Source organism: Fulmarus glacialis, unplaced genomic scaffold, assembly GCF_000690835.1.
Source record: "Fulmarus glacialis isolate BGI_N327 unplaced genomic scaffold, ASM69083v1 scaffold21308, whole genome shotgun sequence".
In the NCBI taxonomy this organism is placed as follows: domain Eukaryota; kingdom Metazoa; phylum Chordata; class Aves; order Procellariiformes; family Procellariidae; genus Fulmarus; species Fulmarus glacialis.
Genome location: NW_009230400.1, coordinates 21,541 through 42,144, shown reverse-complemented (window position 1 = coordinate 42,144; position 20,604 = coordinate 21,541). Strand labels below are relative to the sequence as shown.

The window sequence follows — 20,604 nt, the reverse complement described above, 5'->3', positions numbered from 1 at the left end:
TCCCAGTGTATTTCCTAAAGCTCCCCCATGGTTATGTCTTCATTTGTTAATTATGATATCAAACAGTGAAATGAGAACCATATTCTTTCTATTCTGTTTCCCCCCTGACATTAAGAATATTTCTGAACCTAGACTACCACGCAATTGTACCTGTTGTCCTTGGAAGTACAAATTAACATTGTTCCTCCGTTATCGGATGTGTATAGGAGCTCAGTGACATCTACCCAGCCCATTCAAAAGCTTAATTTGCTCTTCGAACTGAGTTGTATTATGCGGACAAAGGATCTGGATAAAGGCACAGGAGACAGAGAGTGACGAACTCTTCGTCCATCGTAAGCAACTTCAAACAGAGCTCACTTTCACAGGCGCAGACAGCCACAGCTTCTCTTCCAGTTTGGGTAGAGAGGAAAGAATGTGACATTTGTGCCTTAAAGGGGAACTAAGGACTGCATTTGAGCTGCTTCCCTTGTGCCAAGCCTCCCTGAAAAGAATACATAAAAGAGGAAGTACGGGTGGAAGAAGAATATTGAAAGGGGGGGACTGGTGATGGATAGACCATCCGAGCTGCGGAAGAAAACGTACTTATTCCGAGAGCTAAACTAAAACAAATTGATTCCTAGAACAGTTCTGAAGAAATTTTCTCTCCTTCCCTTCTTCCTTAGCAGGGAAGACTAATAGGATGTAACATTCAGCTGCAGCAGTTATTTTATTTTATTTTTGGAGGTGGAGAAAGTAGAGTAAGGTTATTATTTGGGGGGAGAAGAACGTCAGTCCTGCAGTGCTAGCTTTTAAGTTTAAGGGTTTCTGTACTGCAGAAAACTTTCAAGTAAGTCCTATTAGAGTTCAACAGGAATCCGTTTACCTTTAATGTAATTTTTTTTCATATTCATTGCCTTACATGCTCATTACCAAAGTCCTCCAGAAAGCTGACAAGTCCTGCCTCGCCCCATGGGATCCCGTTGAGAAGTCATGGTATCGGTACAGGGCACCAGTTCACCATCCCAGCAGCACACTGTGATCCCTTTTTGTAAGAGCAGAATACATGACAAGAACTGTGGAACGCTCCAGCTCGCATGTACTTTCCCTTTGGCTTTAACCCACATGGACTCCCCTCTTCTTCTAAAGCAGAGTATTTGTGTTCTAGGTATTACTAAAGACAAAGCTTGCAGAAAAGGTCAATCAAACTTACTAGACCTGTAAGGAAACTAATTCCAACCAAGCACATAGAAATCAGCCTAATTTTGATTGAGAACACTTTGAGTGAGCCTCACTGAATCAGAGCAATTCTGATTTGTTTCAAACCAGAAACCAGCTGAGTTTCGCTCTGGTCAGATTCCTACTAATGTTCTCAACAGTGAGTCCTATCCACTTTAAACTCACAGAAGTGCCTAACTTCAAACTAGCCCCCATTGCTATAAGCTGGGTAACTTAGATGCTTAGAAAACCAAATGCATGTTTGTTGAACTGGAATGCTTGAGGTTAGGAGATAACAAGGTAAAAAAAGTGTGTGGAGGAGAGAGTTATTTGTTAAGAAAATTGCTGAGGAGAGCTGAGAGAGTAGAAAAGCACTCAATTAATTTCATTATTTTGGAGTTTGCTACATTATATAAAAGTCCTCCTTTAACAAAATGAAGTAGTAGAAACAACTCAAGAGCTGTTCAATCTTTTTACTCTTTGATTTTATGATAAAAATGGGTGTGGTCGGTAAAACTCCCCCTCCAATGGAGACCATAAAACTCCAGAGAGCCTGAAACCTCTGTGAAGCTTTGGCAAACTTCTCAGGAAATAACCTAAGAAGCTGTTTTCTGGTTCATCTCATTATTTCCGTGCTTACACTGATGTAATGGGAAGAGTGACACTTTGCATATTCCATTAGGACACGTACAGAAGTTTAATTCTTAATGCTTAGAGACTTTGTTCCCCCAAAAGTCGTCTCTGACCCTGAATCCCTCAGGATTCAGTTTCTGACTCTCACTACAATGAAACTGCAAACACTAAGGTCCAACGATACCGCGTGGCCAGATTCCAGCCCACGCACGAAAAGCCTTAAATCTAGCCTGAAACTCATGCCAATATGCCTCTTTTGGCACATGCTGTACTCAAGGTTTAAGAAGCTGTAGGCACAATAACATGATTGAAGGTCAAAGGGAATTACATCTTTAACTTTTATGTTCCTCACATGCTATGCATCACCCAAGCACAAGAAGAGCTTCTATGATGAACTTTGGGACTTTACATTCAGCTAAGAGGAATACAATGGCTGCTTCTAGTTTTACCAATCTATATGGATAACAAAGAGCTGCTGGAGCCTCATGTTCCCGTACCAAGTGTGATACTACTTCTCAGTATCAAACTGACCAAGGGAAATGCAAGCTTCTCCAATTTCTCCACTGCCACCCTTCCATCCTGATGAAATCTGTTAAGTCCCACACTCTTCCAGCTTACCTGGGTTACCCTATGGAAGCGTCCTCTCCTTTAATTCTACAGCACTTTGCTCTTAAATCTAGAGGGGGTGAATGCAGAAATACCTATCTCCGAACTCCTGTTTTTCAGGCAAAAAGGATGCCGTTCATTGGCAACAGGGCTGTAATCTCTAACTCTTCTCTTAAAGGATCCTACATACCACATATTCTACAACCAGTGACGTGCACTATATTAACACTACTTGAGCGTTAATCTACTTGAGCTCTATAATCCGCTAGTACACCTGATCCATCCGTGACTATTAAAGTTGATTTTCATATTTTGAGGCACTGAGTAAATTTTCTTAAAAAAGACATAAAAACTGTAGACTCCTGAGTGAAAATGGTGCTTTTCGAAAATTGTCCTCTTCACACAATTTTTTAGTATGAAATTTTTTGTAACATAAAGGTGGATCTGCTTGTCCAAAAACATTAAATACTGAAATTACTGTGCATGCTTAGGAGGCATTTTTCAATTGTTAATAATGTGGCTGGGTTATAAAAAGAGCTAATCCATATTTTAAATTGTTCATCTGGAAATTTCGATTGGGAGGGAAAAACCAGCAATTTTTATGTTTTAGAAAGCAGTACCAAAACACTAAACTCTTTTCAATTCAAAACAACAGCCAAAATTGATGTTAAGTCAAATTTTAAATTGCTTCTGGCTGAGTAGTTGTCTGTAAAGCAGAAGGGGTGGGAGTACCAAAGAGTTTGCAATGGAAATACCAAGAAGCTTTTAACTGTAGTCACACTAACAAGAGCTGCTATCATGAAGTAATAACATTATCCAGAAATCTTTGTTCATTACCTCATTCCTAATGCCATCTCATTTCACTTGAGTTACTTGGGTCTGATGATGGGGTTAACGAGCGAGGAGGTGTTTGAGTGGGTGTGAATTAGGGACGCTGCTAAAATAGAAGCTATTTTAACAGTTCTGTGTTTAATATAGTCTGAAGCTCTGTAATTTTTTTTCAGGTAAAATAATCACACGTTCCAAGGCTAACACTGACTTTGGCAGAGCACAGATAATACCTAGACATATTCATATTACACAGAGTATTACAGAGAGACTCGTGCTTCTATTCCTCTTCTCCCTCCATCATTCTACCCACAAGTCTAACATAGCAGGAATACTAATGCTTTGATTTCCTGCGTTCAGAAGTTTTCCTCAAAAATTTGGATATTTATAGTGACCATGACAGAAAACATCGCTGATAGCTTCTCTCCCCCCATCCCTGTGCTCCACAAGCCATCTTCACATATCGCACAGCAATCCATTACAATATGTTCTAACATCTGTCTCCTCATATGATGTACAACCTATTTGATTGACCCTTTTTATGCTGCTCCAAGACTAGCTGTTCATTACAGTGGGAGGGTGAACAGTACTCATTGCTTCTTCAGTTAGCAACTGGTAAATATATCTCAATTTTGGGAAAGACTGGGAATGTCGAGTAGGGATCCTCCTCACTTCTCTCCGTATAGCAATGATCCACTCCATACAGTGCCTTCCTTTATCACTAATTACGTGTCACACTTCAATCCAGAACACGGAAGGTCTCTTGCGGACCCTCCCATCTATCGCTAATATATTAAACATTTCTGCCAATTAAATTTTTCCATGACAAGTATTAACATTATCCAATGTTTGTGACTCCAGCGTGGGAAGCATGAATAATGCAAGAAACAGTACAGTCCTCCATTACGCAGGGACACATCTTGTTTTTGCCAAAGTCAGCAACTGTAAAGTATCTCTCAACTTCTCCAGTTAATATCATGGCATAACACAGGCTTTTGGTCAAAGTGATCATATTCACTACAATAAAAGGAGCATCTAAGGTAACATAGAAGCACTTCCCAATATTGCAGGCATTAAATACAATCCTTATTCTCACCATCTATCTATCCATCATGTATTTAAAAACATTGACATACTTCAGGACCACTGTCGATTGTCCAAAGTCATCTGGCATGAAATGGAGTGAATATGGCTATGAAAATGTAGGGAAGCAATGCACTGACAAGCACAACAGGATATCTCCTCTTCCCAAGGACAGAAAACTCAACTGACACAGGGAAGCCACACATTATTTGGCAGTTAAAAAGTTGTCTGCACTGACTCCAACTCTGTCTTTCACAAATTCCAAGAGAAACAGGAAATCAGTTGGCCTTGAGGCTCCTTGTCCCACCAGCAATCACAGAAACATTCTGACTTTATTGTCCACTGTTACCTGCTTACTCACTGGAATTACCTAGGCAAATGAAAAAGGAAACTGAACCACAGCAGAAAAGTACACGCAGTGCGGGTAAGCGGGGAATCCACCCGACTAGGTCTGAGCTACTCACCCTCAGCTCCCTTTATAAAAACTAGAATGGAACCTGCAACTTCAGGCCAGATGAATTATACATGTTAGGCATCCATGGCTAAAGATGATTCTCATCCCACCATCCTGAGTACAAACCGGGAAAAAAACTAGCTAGTCTGTGCTCAGCATGTCTATGTCATTTTTTAAAATTCTGTGTTAGCAGCTATATTTTTTGAAGTGAAATGTATCTGTCCTCTCTGAAGTTCATGAAGAATACACATTTCCTTTTTTCTTGCTACACAAGTAAGACGGAGAGTGACTTTGTCTTCCTCAAAGGTGGTAAGGCACACAGCTACATTTTCAGCACAGAACATGTGGGAAAGGGCATATAACTCCCTCAAAGTTGCCTACAAATTACTTTGGATTTGTGTAGAGAACATATATGTTAACATAAAGCAGAGTGTGAACCCAAGGAAAATGAAGACAAACACTGACAGCTGGCCAATCTTGCCCTTCTTTACTGTGTTTGCCTCAAATATAGTATGTTTGTAAGAATGTGTGAAGTACTTCTGAAAATAACAGTTATACTCCATTTAGTTTTAAAAAGCAAAGGAACACACAATTTACAATCCTCTTCAGAAGGATTTGATTTACTAAAATTCATGGAGAGATGTCAGCAAATTCCTAGGAGCAGTTAGATACCTTACTTATTCAGTATCTTGCAAATTTTGGAACACGGGTGTTTTATCCTGATTTTTTTCTCATACATCCAAGGTTACACTGATTTTATGTAATGATTTCTTTTTAAATTTTATCTTCAATTTAGTGTTCCAAAAAGAATCAGACCAATGCTTATACCATACATGTTATCTTTCTTCCAACAGTGGGGTGTTACCACATTTCAGGACACTGACCACCAACTAAAATTTCGTTTTCCAAGCAAGATAGGATGTAGAAGAGGGAATCTTTGCCGCCTGCATCCCAGCAGTGACTGGCAGACTCTCTCATCCTCCTCTCAGGGAATTTTGAGAAGGAGATTCACACCATTAGGGTACAACGGACATATGCTGCACGGCTGATCCCCAATTAAGGAAGACCAATTATGATAAGATAGATCTTTGTCCTTCAAATATACTTCTATTATGCAACTCTGAGCCCTGTCCCCAATATTTAACATACTGCAAGCATAGGAAGGATCCACTGGAGCTTCCCATCGCAGAAGTAAGAACCATGACTGGAAGACAACAGTCATCCTGAAAGGCCTTTTGCTTCAATTTACTGTGTAGGAGGATTATACAGATTTTAATGAGCTTAGGATAAGTAACGTCCTAGAGGACGTACATCACCGATTTTCTCGTAAGATTGAAAATATCTTACCTTCCAGTATTGTTTATAATTAGTGTCATTGTCCAAATTGTTTCCCTTAGAATCATTGTTCTTATAGATAACACCTATCAGTGTCATCACGGACAGCTTTTTAGACTTTTGACCCTCCTTGAAAGTAAAGCATTGTATAACCGGTAAATTGTTTTGACTAACAAGACTGGTAACAAGTATGAAATGTTCAGGGACAGTACAATGTGTACTAGCAGGATTACATGGCATTTGCAGACATGGGGGGAATCACTTGTTTTAGACTTCCACAGTTAACTGTAACCTCTTTAAATGAAACTGCCACTTCTGCAGTAGCAGAAACAAGCAACCCCAAAGATGGTATCTATTCTCACCGGCCTAGAGGAAATCTAAGAAGTTGTCAGAGGTATTATCCTTCCTCCCTCTCCCCCCTGCTTGTCTTCCATATTCTGATGGCTGTTTATGAGCTCAGCTGTCATTCTTTGCACCAGGGAAAGATAGATGGGACACACCAACCCCAACCTAAGTGACCTTTGGATGTGACAAGATTTTTAGGTCAGTCCCACTAAATGGAAGCCTTGGTGTATCGAGGCTCGCCTCAGGGTGAAATTTCCAGTGAATTTATTATCTCCCAATGCCCTTTGGACTGCTTCCCACCATCAAACACCATGGCAGCACTCGGAACAGGAAGAAATACATTAACTGGAATCTGATCGTTTTAAAAGGTTACAGCTGCCCAAATATAATTTAATTTCATACTTGCCCTTTGAGGGTTTGGTGTATATTTTCATTTTATGACTGCAAATGATAAAGCTCTTAAGATTCCAGGCAATAAAAAGGAAAAGGGGGGAGAAAGCATTTTAAGGGTTAGAAGTCTATCCAGTCCATAGTCAATGAGTAAGGTGACAAATCAGCTTTTTTTTTAATCTAACATTTCCTCGTTTTTTTAGTATTCATTTCTTTCTACACTTGATGGTGAAAAATACCTTTTAGTGAAATCAAACCTGTAATGCCACCCAGTGTGATACGAAAGAAACATTTGATGTGCAAGCACCTACCTATCCTATGTCCATTAAGGACCTGATTCAGAGCGGCAATTAATGTGAAGTGAAATGAAGTTATCTGAATGAACTGACGCAAAAAAAAAAAAAAAAAAAAAAAAAAAAAAAAAATCAGACTTAAGAAAATGCTTAAATGTAAGCATAATACTTTGAGTTTTTAACTGGGTAGGCCATGGGTCATTTTAGAATCTCTTCTTCTCTAACTTCTTCTGTCTGAGCTCCGGTCATGTACACAAGTTCATCTACCCATGCCCACATAGTATGACAAAAATCAGGGTACCCAACACTGCTTTTGGGACAGCACGCAATTTGGTTAGAGTCCCACACCTGTGCAATAATGAAATTCTAATGCATGAGTACATAGGATATGCCATCCCAGTACACAACACAAAATGCTGGGAAATTACGCTCGTTCTCTCTTTTTCCCACTTAAAATGGAAGCAAGCACTATGCACTGAAACACAAGCTACCACACAAATGTGAGCTTGGCCAGCTTGGACTAAAGGTAGGAAATGCTGAGTACTCATGTCTTTCACTGTATCCAGTGAAAACTGAGTTACTGAATGAACGCCACCTCACCATCAAACATTCTGATATAATTTTGATGACTGTTTCCTTTCCACAAAACAAATCATGGGAAAAATAAAACAGCTGTGGAAAGGAGGAAGGATTAAGTGTGAATATTGCATATCCTATTTTCAAAGCCACCAATAAGAAATTAATTATTGCTGGGCTCCCAAATCCCTTCAGGCCTCTTTAAAAATCTTACCCATACATACATTGATATATACCCTCCAAATTCCTTTCGCCACCAGTATATCAGACCAGCATATAGCAAGAAGCAAGGCTGCCATGATAATAGGAATGGGACAAGTTGGGTTGATTGGCCTAAAAGGAACTATATTCCAAAGCAGCTATTGGTGACACAGCAGGTTAACAGTGAGTTAAATGCAAGCTATACATACATGACATACTGCTTACCCTAAACATCAATAAGCCATGAGTTCGTAAAGTAAATATTGGAATATTGAACAAATACCAATGCCGAACTACTGTGGAGAAAATAAGAGGTATTTATGAACAGTTTTACGTACTACAAAATGTAGCACACCTATTAGTGTTTCTATGGTGAATTTTCTAATTTTCAGAAGTTCAGTAAAATCAACATCAGAGATAAAATAGGACTTCACCCATGTTCTTTTACCAAATTCAGCTAGATCCATTTGGTTCCCTTAATGAAATAAATATGCTGCTGTGTTCTATGGTAATGGCCCAAGACACTTCAACAACACTATCACAAGCTGTAATGTTTTGGTGCACTAACAGAGAACACATTGTTATAATTTGTAAAGAGTGTTTTGAGCCATGAAAGGGAAAAGAAAAATTAGGAAAAGGAAAAGGAAAGGCTTTGCTGCCAGATGCTATTTTCACACTCCAGCGTGGAGAGAAGTGTAACCTGCAGAGTGGACACTTCACCTTCAGAAGGGCAGAGAGCTGCTGGCCTTGCTGCCCAGGTGTGCTGGGGGACAGCCGGCCTTCCCCGGCACAGCACCCCTGGGGAGGGAGGAACACGGGGACGCTGCTTTTCGGGCCCCTGAGTGCATCAGGCGGAGGGACGGGTACCACCTCTCGTGGCACCCCACGTCTCTGAGGGCTTAACCTCATTCCCTTGCACACAAATTGGCAGTGCCAAGCCACTTCGGGAGAAATGGATACTGTACCTATAGGAAGGAGCTGAAAAAAGCCACTCCGCAGCAGTCCCCAAAGACAATTTGACTCCCTCAATATGCCACAAACAGATTGCCCCTGTCAGCCGCCGCTGGTGCAGTATGTGGCACAGCTGTGGTTACTAAACCAAACTACAGCTTGCAATACGGCTAGAGGATTCTGCTGTTGTGCGGATTTTAAATAGAGAGAGCAGTCACTCTAAACAGGAAGATGCAGAGGCGCAGATAGAGCTGGAAAACCCTTTTAAGAATCTCTTACTTTCTACTAGATTTTACTTTCTACTAAATTCTACTAGAATTTTCTACTAACGTGAGAGCATTTGAAACTTTCTTATTGCTTTCCTGTTCTATTAATAATCATAGAATACTGATTTCAAACCTTCTCCCATCTTAAAAACACACTGACTTTTTAAAATGATTTTCTTTCTTGTATACATGTTTTTGTTTTGCTTTTTAGTTTGTTTGATTTATATGTTTTGAAAGACAACTCAAGCGGTAGCTTGCTGGCAGCCCTGCTCTCTGTAATTGTAGAGTTTGTCAGTCTCTGAGATAGATGACTTAACAAGCTTGCTGTATGTTTGTGGTCGGGTAAGTCATCTGTGATGTGACTGGTCTCTATGGCTAAGGGGTTAAGGAATGTAAATCCAGTAGTCGCAATACTTTTCTCCTTAGCTGTCTAATGAATGGACAGGAACAGAAACAGACGATTGGTAAAAATGGCAAACAAATAATTCAGTTCTGCAAAGCGAAAGGGATGCTTAGAAGCTAGTCTAGGAATTAGACTCAAACTCAAGAGACCAGCAGAGCTCATGTGGGTTACAAAGATAAAAGCTAGTCTTGAGGACCACTAGGAGCTACAGGTACTGTTGCCTCCAAATTTTCTTGTTCAGACTGATCTTACAAAACCCACTGGAGTGGAAAACATAAAGAACCTTTTCAGAGAAAAGGAATTTGAGGAAACCGAGCCTAGGTATGGGGGAAATATTGCACTCTGACTTAACCTTGGGAACAGGCTTATGCTATCCAGGCACAACATAATAATTAAGTTTAACACTCTGAAAGTTACATCTCCAGATACTATGGTATCTTCTATTACGCTAAGTTCAGTTGATGACTTTGGAAAGGAAACAAACAGAAAAAGCACCCTGACCTCAGCAGTTTGCTGTCTAATGCTTAGATCGATAGTCTACAGTAACTAGGTATTTCACAGTTTCAAACAGTGCCTAATACTAGCCTCCATTCATAAAAGACGCTAAAATATCCTGGCTGGTAACAGTTAATCCTGGCAAGGAATCAGACATAAGAAAGACAGGATGAGAATAAGAGCAGAAGAACTTTTACTGGCTTGCACTGTTCTTGTTGTACGCAGTTCATATCACTGGCCAGGGATACTCTCCCCGTGTACACATTTACTATGCTGTTTGTTTATTTCTATCCCATTCTGCCTTGTCAACTGGAAATGACTTAAAACTTCAGAGAAAAAAGAACCATCATAAACAAGACTGCAGTAAGAAGTAAGACATAAATCAAAATTCTTACATGCTCATATATTATACCGATCTGCATCTAACAACAAACCATGTCATATGACCTAGGTACAACACAGCTAGCAAGATTTCAAGGGAGATTTTCTTGTGTTAACTTTTGGGATGCATAAAATGTAGTAATTTGATTTGTGGACCTAAAGGAGAAAGTGAGTGTCAGTAAGTAGTTAGTTTTGTGTAAGTCAGCTTTTCTCACTGTTGTTATTTGTTATTTGTAGCATTGTTCCACAAGCTCTGAAGAGTGTGCATGTTAGTGATTTGCAGTTTTCCTGTCTGTTTGTCTGTCACGACGTTCTGCGGAGGCACTGTAAATATACACTATTGGCAGAGCTCCGCACGAAGACAATGAATTCCAAAAATATCCAGAGAAATTCACTCATCTGACTGCAGCTTTCATGTTTTATAGGAGGCCCGTAGCCCCCCGGTCTATGGTTTCAGAGCGAGTGCCCCGCAGCCAGCCAAGCCCCTCTCGGCGTGGTTCCCCCCTCCCCCGCCCCGCGGACCGTTTGCTCAGGATTATACAATCTTATTTGCATGATTATGTAATCTCCTTTTCAACAGCATCCCTCTGAACAGAGCAAACAACATAATAGGAAAACCAGCAGCGTAAGCCAACTATTTCAAAACCCAGTGTCTGGAATGTGCAAAGAGCACAAAGTAGGGAAAAAAAAATTTTAAAAAATGGGTTTTTGGTGTTGTCACCAGATTTTTCATACAGACTTTTCCAGGGAGAATTAATTCCAAACGAATGCAAGCCACGAAACACCGCGTTCTGTGAAACACAAACACTTCACAGGTTTGCTCTGTTGCCAATGTCGGGAGGGAGGCATCGTTTCGTTTATCTCCAGGTGTACGTACGAAGCTGGCTATTTTCTTCTTTCTCAACAGAAGCTACTTCGGGGCAGTGTAAGACACTTCTCAGATGTTTCTCCTCCCCCCCCAGTTTCAGACTCTGGCAGACAGGTGTTGCCATTGCTGCTATTTTGACACTGGTTTTGTCTTGCAGCTGGTTGAACTCGTAACATGGACAACATCATTCCAACCATCCAAAGTCCCAGTTATATCGCACGGAAGAATAAACAAAGTCTTAGCTGATATATATGCCTCCACTCCTCGAGTTTTCTCTTCTTCCATACACTTCAGACTTTGGCCTAGACAGGACTTTGTATAAGTTATAAGTGAAGACTGTCATATTCCAATCTGCAAACAGGCTCTTCTGCTGGCTGCTAAAACTACTTAAGATGTCAGTTACTTCAGCAATATTCATCTAAAATTAATGCCTTATAAATAATCAAGGAGTAATCTGCTTCCGTCTGTCAGGCTAACCCCAAAAAGAAAGAAGTGTAACATTTTTGCAAGAGAAAAGAAATTAAGGATGACCTGACCTCGCAAGTATGCTTGCCAGACAGTTACGCACTCTTTCTTGCATGACCTATTTTTCCCTCCTCACACCGCAGAGACGTTTCAAACAAATGGCCAGTAATTTAGACTGCTTGAAACACAGAGGGTTGCCACCCAAACAAGACAGTTGGGCATCTTAATTGGCTTTGTCAGGTTTCCAAAAGTTTTTAGTGACTTGTTATCTCTTTTCAAGTTGAAATAGAGCTCTATTTATCTAGTCCATAAAGGACAATGTCAAATGTCACGCTTTTCCAGAAATTAGTGTACTGGGTATGAATCATGGCTTAATATTTTGTTGTGTATCACAGTGTGTGAATGGCCCCTGTGAAGAAGTATACCGAGTACACACATCTAGTATACTTGGTGTTTTAGTTGTAACACAAACTAACATAAGGAATAACTTAAGAGTTAAAGAAACTATTTACAGCTTATGTAAGTCTTCCTATAGCCTAAGTTCCAGTGCTGGAATACTTTCAACCTGCTTTGATGCTCAAAACTATTGCCTATTAAATTCCCATGAGATTTAGAGAACATCTGTTTCCACTACTAGAATCAGATTCTGTACCAGTTTTGAAGATCCCCATCACCTGTATATGAACTACTTAATACATGTGATTTTCAACCTTTTTGGTTTGAGAACTCCACAGCCTTCTTAGCAAAGACAAAGACCAATGTATCACGATATAAAAGTCTATCTACAACAGGTTAACTTTTCTGAGTCACCTTTCAGACCCACTAAAAGTATTTAATGCCCCCCTAGCAGAAAATCACTGAATTATACTATTATGAGGTTTTTGAGGTCACTACAAGAAAAAGGCACAGAAATGGTCATCTTTTGCTAATTCACAGAAGTCAAGAAGATAAGAGAAAGCTTGAGAGAGAGAAAGACAAAGGAAAATGGAAACAACACAAGAGATGAGAAGAAGGGATGCGTGCATATGGAAGACGAGGCGAAGGACTGGGTTTCTTCATGCTGGGGCTTGTATGTAAAGAGACAACAATATGAAGCTGAAGGCTGGCAAATATGAAATAACATGGAAAAGACACTGCTTGTGCTATTTCCATTGTCCAAACGTCAAACACCTTCTGGGAACCCGGGGGGGTGGGAGGAGGAGGAGTAATAGCTGTATAAGCATCTTGTAACAGGTTCTTCCTAAAGGGGATTTCTTGAAAACTGCTAGGCTCTGATCCTAGCCCATATGGGCTCAGGAAAGTCGGAGAAAACGCTGGCTGCACTTTTTCCAGGCTATTTGCATATGTTCTTTAGTATGCAGAATGTCTCTGTATGTAATTGAATTGTTGTTTTTGCCTCTATTAATACATATGCAAATGAGTCACTACTGCAGCTGTGCTGTATTAATCATATGTGTGCTTCTGTCTGTCTGCCCTGCAGGCTCAGGGTCGGAGGGAGGGGGAAGAGGGAATTCAGTCTCTTTAACCTACAAGAAAACTCACTCATGCAGACAGAGGTCTGCTAGCAAACAGCAGGCCTGAGTTACAACTGGAAGGAAGATAGGCTGGTCATTTTTCAGTCTTTTTCATTTTTCATAGTTATGGATGGAATCTGAAAGTTATGCAGAAAGGACTGTTAATCTAGATAAAATGAATATGCTACCACTGCTAATTCTTTCCCCTGGAGGGCTGGGGAGGGAGTTATAATCTGACAACCCACAGAGTAGCCATGATATTCTTTTACCATGTGTATTTACTGCCTGTAAATGTCCACTGTGCATACGTTCAGACACTCACAGTGCTCAATAAAATACAAAGCATTTATATATAGTCTGTTGTAATGATTGCCTTTTTAAAATTGATTGGATTCCAACAAAATGATGTGGTCAAGCTTTTCATTCAAATCTATTTTGACAGAATACATTGAGTTTACCCATAACATTGTATAAGATTACATCAAAGGCAAGTATGGGCTCTTTAGATGCCAACTACAAAGCACATTTACCCACCATGCACAAGATTTATAGGAGTTGATATGTTCTGTGGTTCATGCTTTTACACAATCTATCACAATCTCTAGCTCTCAGCAGGTATCCAGAAAGAGAGGACTAGTTGCATCCTGGTGTTGTGAGGCTTGCTTTTGAGCTAATTGGCAGGAACTTTTTCTGTTTAAAAAAATAGGGATTGCTCAAAAATGGCAAACAATAGCCCCTCACCCCACACCTTATTTATACAGTTTAATGAATATTTTAAAATCATCACTAAGGCTTCATAATAAATAAGAAATCTTGGGAAGTTCAAACTTTTGAAGACAACTTACCCCACACCCACATAGAGATCTTCACCCTGTTTAGATGGTTGTAGCTTCACTTACATGAAGAGTACTATGCCTCATTTTTCCATCTGAAGAACTGGACCTTGGTCTTCAATGATGTCTTTTAAAATGGCCATCTTGGCTACTCATTTGCAAAACAGGTGGCGAGTATCTAGTGGCCAACACATTCACTTACAAAGCCAGAAACAAGTGGCGGACATAAGCAGGGAACATAGAATCTGCACAAACGTAGCAATTTTAAAAACTATTTAAAAGGACATCCAACAAAAATGTATACATATTATGTTGTCTTATTACTCCTATTATTATCATTATTTGTGATGGCCATCAGAAACAGCATAGCAATACACTGAGCTAATGGCAGATGGACAACTGCCATCTTTTGGTTATGCTAATGAGAAATGTTGCTTTTCATGTACTTAGCTGTTTTTTCCCCAGATGTGTGTGCTCACAGTGAAAAACTAATTCTACTTTTTTATGCTTAAGTGGATTGCATGAGTATTATAATATTGTAATTAAACCGTGCACTAATGATTCCTTCCCTACAAATTAAGTCAGAGTCCTATTAATGAGAACAGGTAATGTAGAAAAGCAAATAGTGAAAAGGATACTGACTCTCACTGTTGAAAAGCCAGCTTAGATGGTATTTAAAGGTAGACACTGCCCAGCAAATAGAAGGAATAACCTTGCACTGCTAAGAAATGGTTTACCTTCCTGTAGGCAAAGAATTGGTTATAGTAATACCTCAAAGAGGTCATGAATGTAGATTGCAGAGTAAACGAATAATGAATAAAGTATTGCCATCTCTTGGCTACATTCCGTAGAGACAACAATGGGGAATTGGACTTTTCTTCTCAATCAGAAATAATTCATATGTCTTTGCAGCTCTTGCAAGTTGGCTCCCCAATAGAAGGAGAGAATCAAGCTTTCAGTATTCAGATGTATCACTACAGTGTTCATACAGCTTCTTTCACAGATCTGCTGTGTTGTAACACTGGAAGGCCAACTGCTTAATCTGATCAAAACTGGTTACATCTACAGATTATAGTAAGAAATCAGAAGGAGATATGCCAAAAAAAAAAAAAAATTAAATGTGCTTGACAATTAATGCATGAAAATACAGTGCCATCTCTTTAAGAGAGAGGGGAAGTTCTATCATCAGCAACACTCCAAATGAAACTTAAGGAGATACTTCAGAAAAATAACTTGAACTGGAAAGCGGGGAGATGTAGCTCATCCCTGCAATGGTGCAGAAGTCAAAAGAAAGCTAGCATGTAAGAAAAAAAAATGGTATCTGACTGAGCAGGCAGTCCTCATGCTTTATGTTTGTTTCATAGGCAACAGATGTTTTATGTAATACTCATATGACCATTGGAACAGTCTATCTTCTGATCAATCACTGTATACTTGTTAAATAGCTCTATCTTTTCCGTTTCCTTCAAGTAAAACAAACATGAAGACCACAGATGACTATGTGACCCTTAAGACATCTAGAAGCAAGGTTTTCCAAAGGAAAATTTGTAATGAGTCAGACACCTAAATAATAGCAAGATGAATAACTTTGAGAAGCACTCAAACTCTGAATGGGTTTAACTTTTCTCAAAATCTAGCCACTTATGTCAGTGCCTACATGTGGCCCCAATTCTTCTAAAAATGTGGTCCAGACTATGTATGCTAAATTCCATTGAAATTCAGTCCTTGGTATGCATCCTCCCACACCACTGAAAAGATAGGTTTGTAGTAAGAAAAAAAAATTGACCCAAGTACTTAAAAAGAAAGTGCAGACTAAAAAACTTGGCTGAATTATTTTTCCAGATATGTTTGAGGTCTAAATCTGCTCATCATCTTTACACAAATAGCCAAAAAGAATCAATCAGGATTGTTCAAACGGCTGGTCTTCAAAACTGAGACCCAGCTAAAATGCTTTCACACCCGTATGCTGACATGAGGTTCTCTTGATCCGTGTAGTGACAGGTTTGGTCATAATGTTGAACACAACCACCAATAATCACGATGTCCTGTTTCATGCTAAGATGAAGAGGGAAGACAGTTTGAACATGGGCACTCACAACTTTTTGGGGTGTTTTTCCAAGAGCAGATGTTTGCAGGAAGTCTGTATTACATCAGACTGTTATATTGTTTTGACAGGACACAAAATGTCCATACAGTAACACTACATGGGCAGCTGTCATTATACTTCCAGCATTATCTTTCAATATAGTTATGGGTATATACAGCATTTGTATTACTGCCAATTAATCAGTCGTTGTCACTATTTGGTTATCAAACAAACAATCTGGAAAATCTGAACCATTCGTACTCCCAATGGTGCAGATTCCTCTCAATTTTCAGATCAGGCGATCAGGTCCTTTGTTTCCTAATGCTCAGAAAGCACTCAGCAATTATTTTTTCTCAGAAAAGAAACCACCAGATATCATTTTGTACTGAATTTGCTCAGACTTCTGGAAACACCTATTTCATATGACGTATGCCCAAGATGACCGGTACTAGAATAATCACTTCAGTTTACTTTTTGTAAAACTTGTTACATGATATCTATGCTTACAGCTTTGAATGTTGATCTTCAAGATGGAGGAATTTAATTCCCTCATCTGCTCAACCATATAGGAAAACATCACGTTCATATAGGGCGTATAGCAGTACTTGCGATTCATTAGCCTTATTCAGTAAAACATAGCAGCGAGGCTATGTTCTGTTTTGTTCTCATTCATCTGAAACAGAATCACTATGCTGCATCACTCTTGAAGAACAAGACCATATGAAATTTACAGGGGGAAAAACCAACATAAGAAACTCGCGTGCTAACCAAGAGGGACTTTAACTGCAATGAGGGTGCATTTTAAAATTTTGGGGACTGAATCTACTCATTAACAGAGGAAAGCTAAAACCTTTTTTTCAAATGGCATTTATGTCATTAATTGTGAGTATGAGTGAATATGCAGGGCTGATAGATAGCTCTTTATCAGAGGACAGGTTCAAGCATGTATCATGTTAGTTCCAGCTTCTCCAACATGGCCCCATCCATCTACTCCTTTTGCGACATCTAACAATGTAAGTTTTAGTTTCCATTCTCATTAAGTCATTAGTCTCTCTGTGGATACTGGAAATAAAGGCAATCACGTATGGCTAATTGCGGTGGATATCAGATGACAGAATCTGTATACCGCAGTGGGGACTCAAAGGCAGGGAGAGAAATGGAGGGCTTCAGATTACGAACCCGTCAGTGGGAATCAACAGGGCATTTCAAAATGAGAGATTACATTTTCACTGACAAAGAGTATCTTTGCCACAGGAAAACAATCAGGTGTTAGCTGTTCTTCTATAAATACATTGTGCATTTCATTTTAAAAAAGAAAATTCAATTTTGACAACCAGGGATAAAAAAGTGTTTCCTGTTGATCTCACAACACACTACTAAAGCCATGCCCTGACTTAAAACTCTCTAATGAAATAACAAAGACATGTTTATTGCTATACAAACAAACAAGCAAAATTCCTTGGCTTTGTCTTCACTAAGATAACGTTATGTACCAAATTCTGCTGGGAGCAACAAACTGAGCATTGTGTCAGGTCCTTTGATCTCCCCTGAAAACTACTGCTTTAGTATACAAAGCCTGAAAGATGAGTGATAGGGAGGATAGAAAAAGAAGAAAAGAAGGAACATTGTACTTTTCTGACCTTCTACTGTCTGATGACCGGATGACAGAGGGTTTGTAGGGAACACTACGGTTATATGTAATGTAGAGGAACGTCTGAAGTAAGAAGAGTTCCTCCTTGAAAGAGACTGTAATGGTGCACATTCGCTCGTGCCATTTAAAGGTGGTTTTGTACCAGTCCCTCACGACAAACATCATGAATGTTTCTCCATGACTGAAGAAACAGTCATCACTGAGCTAAACTGGATTTGAACAGAGTTTGGAAGGCACAATCCTTCTAGGCTAGCAGCTACGCTAGATTCAGCTCCACTCATGTTAGCATGGGTGAGAGTCCATTCTGAGTACTGTATCATAAAATCTTTCTCAAAGCACATCTAGCCTATCTGACTCCTTCAAATAGCACCAGAAATTAAGATGCATGTCCAATTTCTATTAGACAGGTTAAAAGTCACTGTTAAGATGTGAAGAAAGACAACTTTAATTTTTTTCCAGCATATACATACCCTTAGAGATCAAGTCTGAAAGATTTGAAGGAGTCTACAGAGTTAGTAATTTGAACCTCTCCCACTGACTGGCTGCCAAACTCTCCCTTTAATTCCAGACTAAATAACATGTAGCAAAACAACATTGGTGAATTTGGTCAATACTTTCATTTTAATGTTCTCCTTTGCACAGAAACAAGGGGCCTTTGAGGTTTTCAAATTTTCCACAACCTAAACTCATCTTAAGATATTTATGAAATCAGTCACATTTGCGAAAAAGCCCACCTTTTTATAAGGAAACTGTCACTGTGATAAAGCCCATTTTAATCAGAATTCTTCAGCCCACTGCATGCAGAGATACAGCCCAAAGCTGGTCCTGAAATGAAAATAAACGATCTTCCCAACTTACCGGAGGACTGATGAATTATTTTAGGACTAGCTTGAATGACCACAAAAATAAAGGAGAGTTAGACTCAGACCTCTATTTTCTCATTGCTAGCTAGCTCCAGTTTTGTTTTTCTTTTTTTCCCCTCTTTCTTCCATATGTGCGTTCATGTGTGTTTGGCATTATAAGCACTTTATCAATACTGACGTTACTCCTCAAAATTCATTTCAGAGGGATGACTTTTATGGCTCCCATGATTCTTAAGCCGCCTACAGTATTTGTAACTTGCAGAATCAGAAACTAACACACAGACAGTGTAGCTTTTCATACAAAGGCACAATAGGAATGAATGTATTAACCTCTGTGGTGCATGGAATGTGTCAGCTTACACACTGGCAGCTATTTCTGTGAAACTCAGCTAACTTCCGCTGGCTGTGTTAAAATAAAAAAAAAAAATATTGCCCAGAACTATGTCCCACGCTCTCATATGCTGGCCAAACAACTGAAATATCTGATGTTGCAGAGAGTCTATTTCATACTGATGCTGGCCAAACTGAGTTTGAGAATGCATTTTACACGTACTGTTTACAAATGCTGAGCTTTTCCAAGCAGGTATAAAGCTCTGCTGTTCCATGTGACTTGGCAAATAATAATGAGCGGGCAGACGAATTAGCAATGGAGAGTATGGGGGTTTTTTTGTTTCTACAAAAGCGTTTCAATCCAGATTTTGCAGAACTAGACATGATTTGGATCTTGATTTCATTTAGTCCCAAATTTTACCCGGCTTCATCCTACCAGCAAAGCATACATGGTAGGTAACAAAATTCAAACTGTGGAGATGGACATCACATTTGCTTAATTCCAATGACTTAATAAGGATTGTGGGGCTGATGAGGAACACCTGAGGAACATCTGCACAGCTATCATTAAGACCCACGGACACCCTAATACCTCCAAAATTTAGAATGATATTGGGAGTTTTGAATCAGATACGTCTGGCTACCAGGACAACTCTTTAACGTAGCTCAAAAAAAATTCTTTAGTATCTTTCCACCTGTTTTGTAATTGCCTATTTTAAATTAGAATAATCGCTAATTATCTGCACTACAGCAGTGCCTAAAATGTGCTGGGCACCATAAAACACTGTAGGAGGGGCCAGTCATTGCTCTGAAGAGCTTACAGCCTAAAAGGACATAATCACGTTAAGCGACTTTTAAGCAGTTTAAAAGTGCTTGTCAGGACAGGGTTTTTCTGCCCGGCAATGCGTTTCCTTTTGCTGGTTTACACCTAGTCAGCCTGTACAGCCTGTGTCAGAACTATCTAATGGAAAAGACAAGCAAACATACTGCTCTGCGGAAATTTAAAGTACAAACCTAAGAGTAGTTAAATTGGCAATAAAGACACAAAAATGTAACAAAAATGTCCCCCAAGGTAAAAGGAAAACGCATACGATTTGACGATTATTTTGCTTCGGATGCGAATTTTAAAACCCCTGTTAATTGCATTGTGTTCAAATGGAAGAGAAAACTGGTTTTCATATTTACTTAACCTTTGCCTCTTCTGCATTGTTTTCCGACTTACCTGCAGTTGGAGAGGGCCTAAGCCCGGTGTTGCTGCGGCAGCAGCTGCCATGGTAGTTGGGATCAGCTGAACGGGGTAAGGGTCACCTAAGTAAGAGAATAATAGAGGCGTCAGCACCTTTTATCTACTCCAAATGGAAGAGAAAACTGGTTTTCATATTTACTTAACCTTTGCCTCTTCTGCATTGTTTTCCGACTTACCTGCAGTTGGAGAGGGCCTAAGCCCGGTGTTGCTGCGGCAGCAGCTGCCATGGTAGTTGGGATCAGCTGAACGGGGTAAGGGTCACCTAAGTAAGAGAATAATAGAGGCGTCAGCACCTTTTATCTACTCTCCACCTG

General features: G+C 39.6%; 1 protein-coding gene across 1 annotated transcript in view; it reads right to left on the bottom strand.

The window, feature by feature from the left end:
* Positions 1-20,604, bottom strand: part of LOC104081455 (transcription factor SOX-5-like) — a gene marked incomplete at its 5' end in the record, with an annotated part of 98,520 nt that overhangs the window by 64,123 nt on the left and 13,793 nt on the right. Inside the window, 1 exon segment of the mRNA XM_009584213.1 lies at positions 20,467-20,552. Coding sequence (XP_009582508.1) covers positions 20,467-20,552 — 86 coding nt within the window.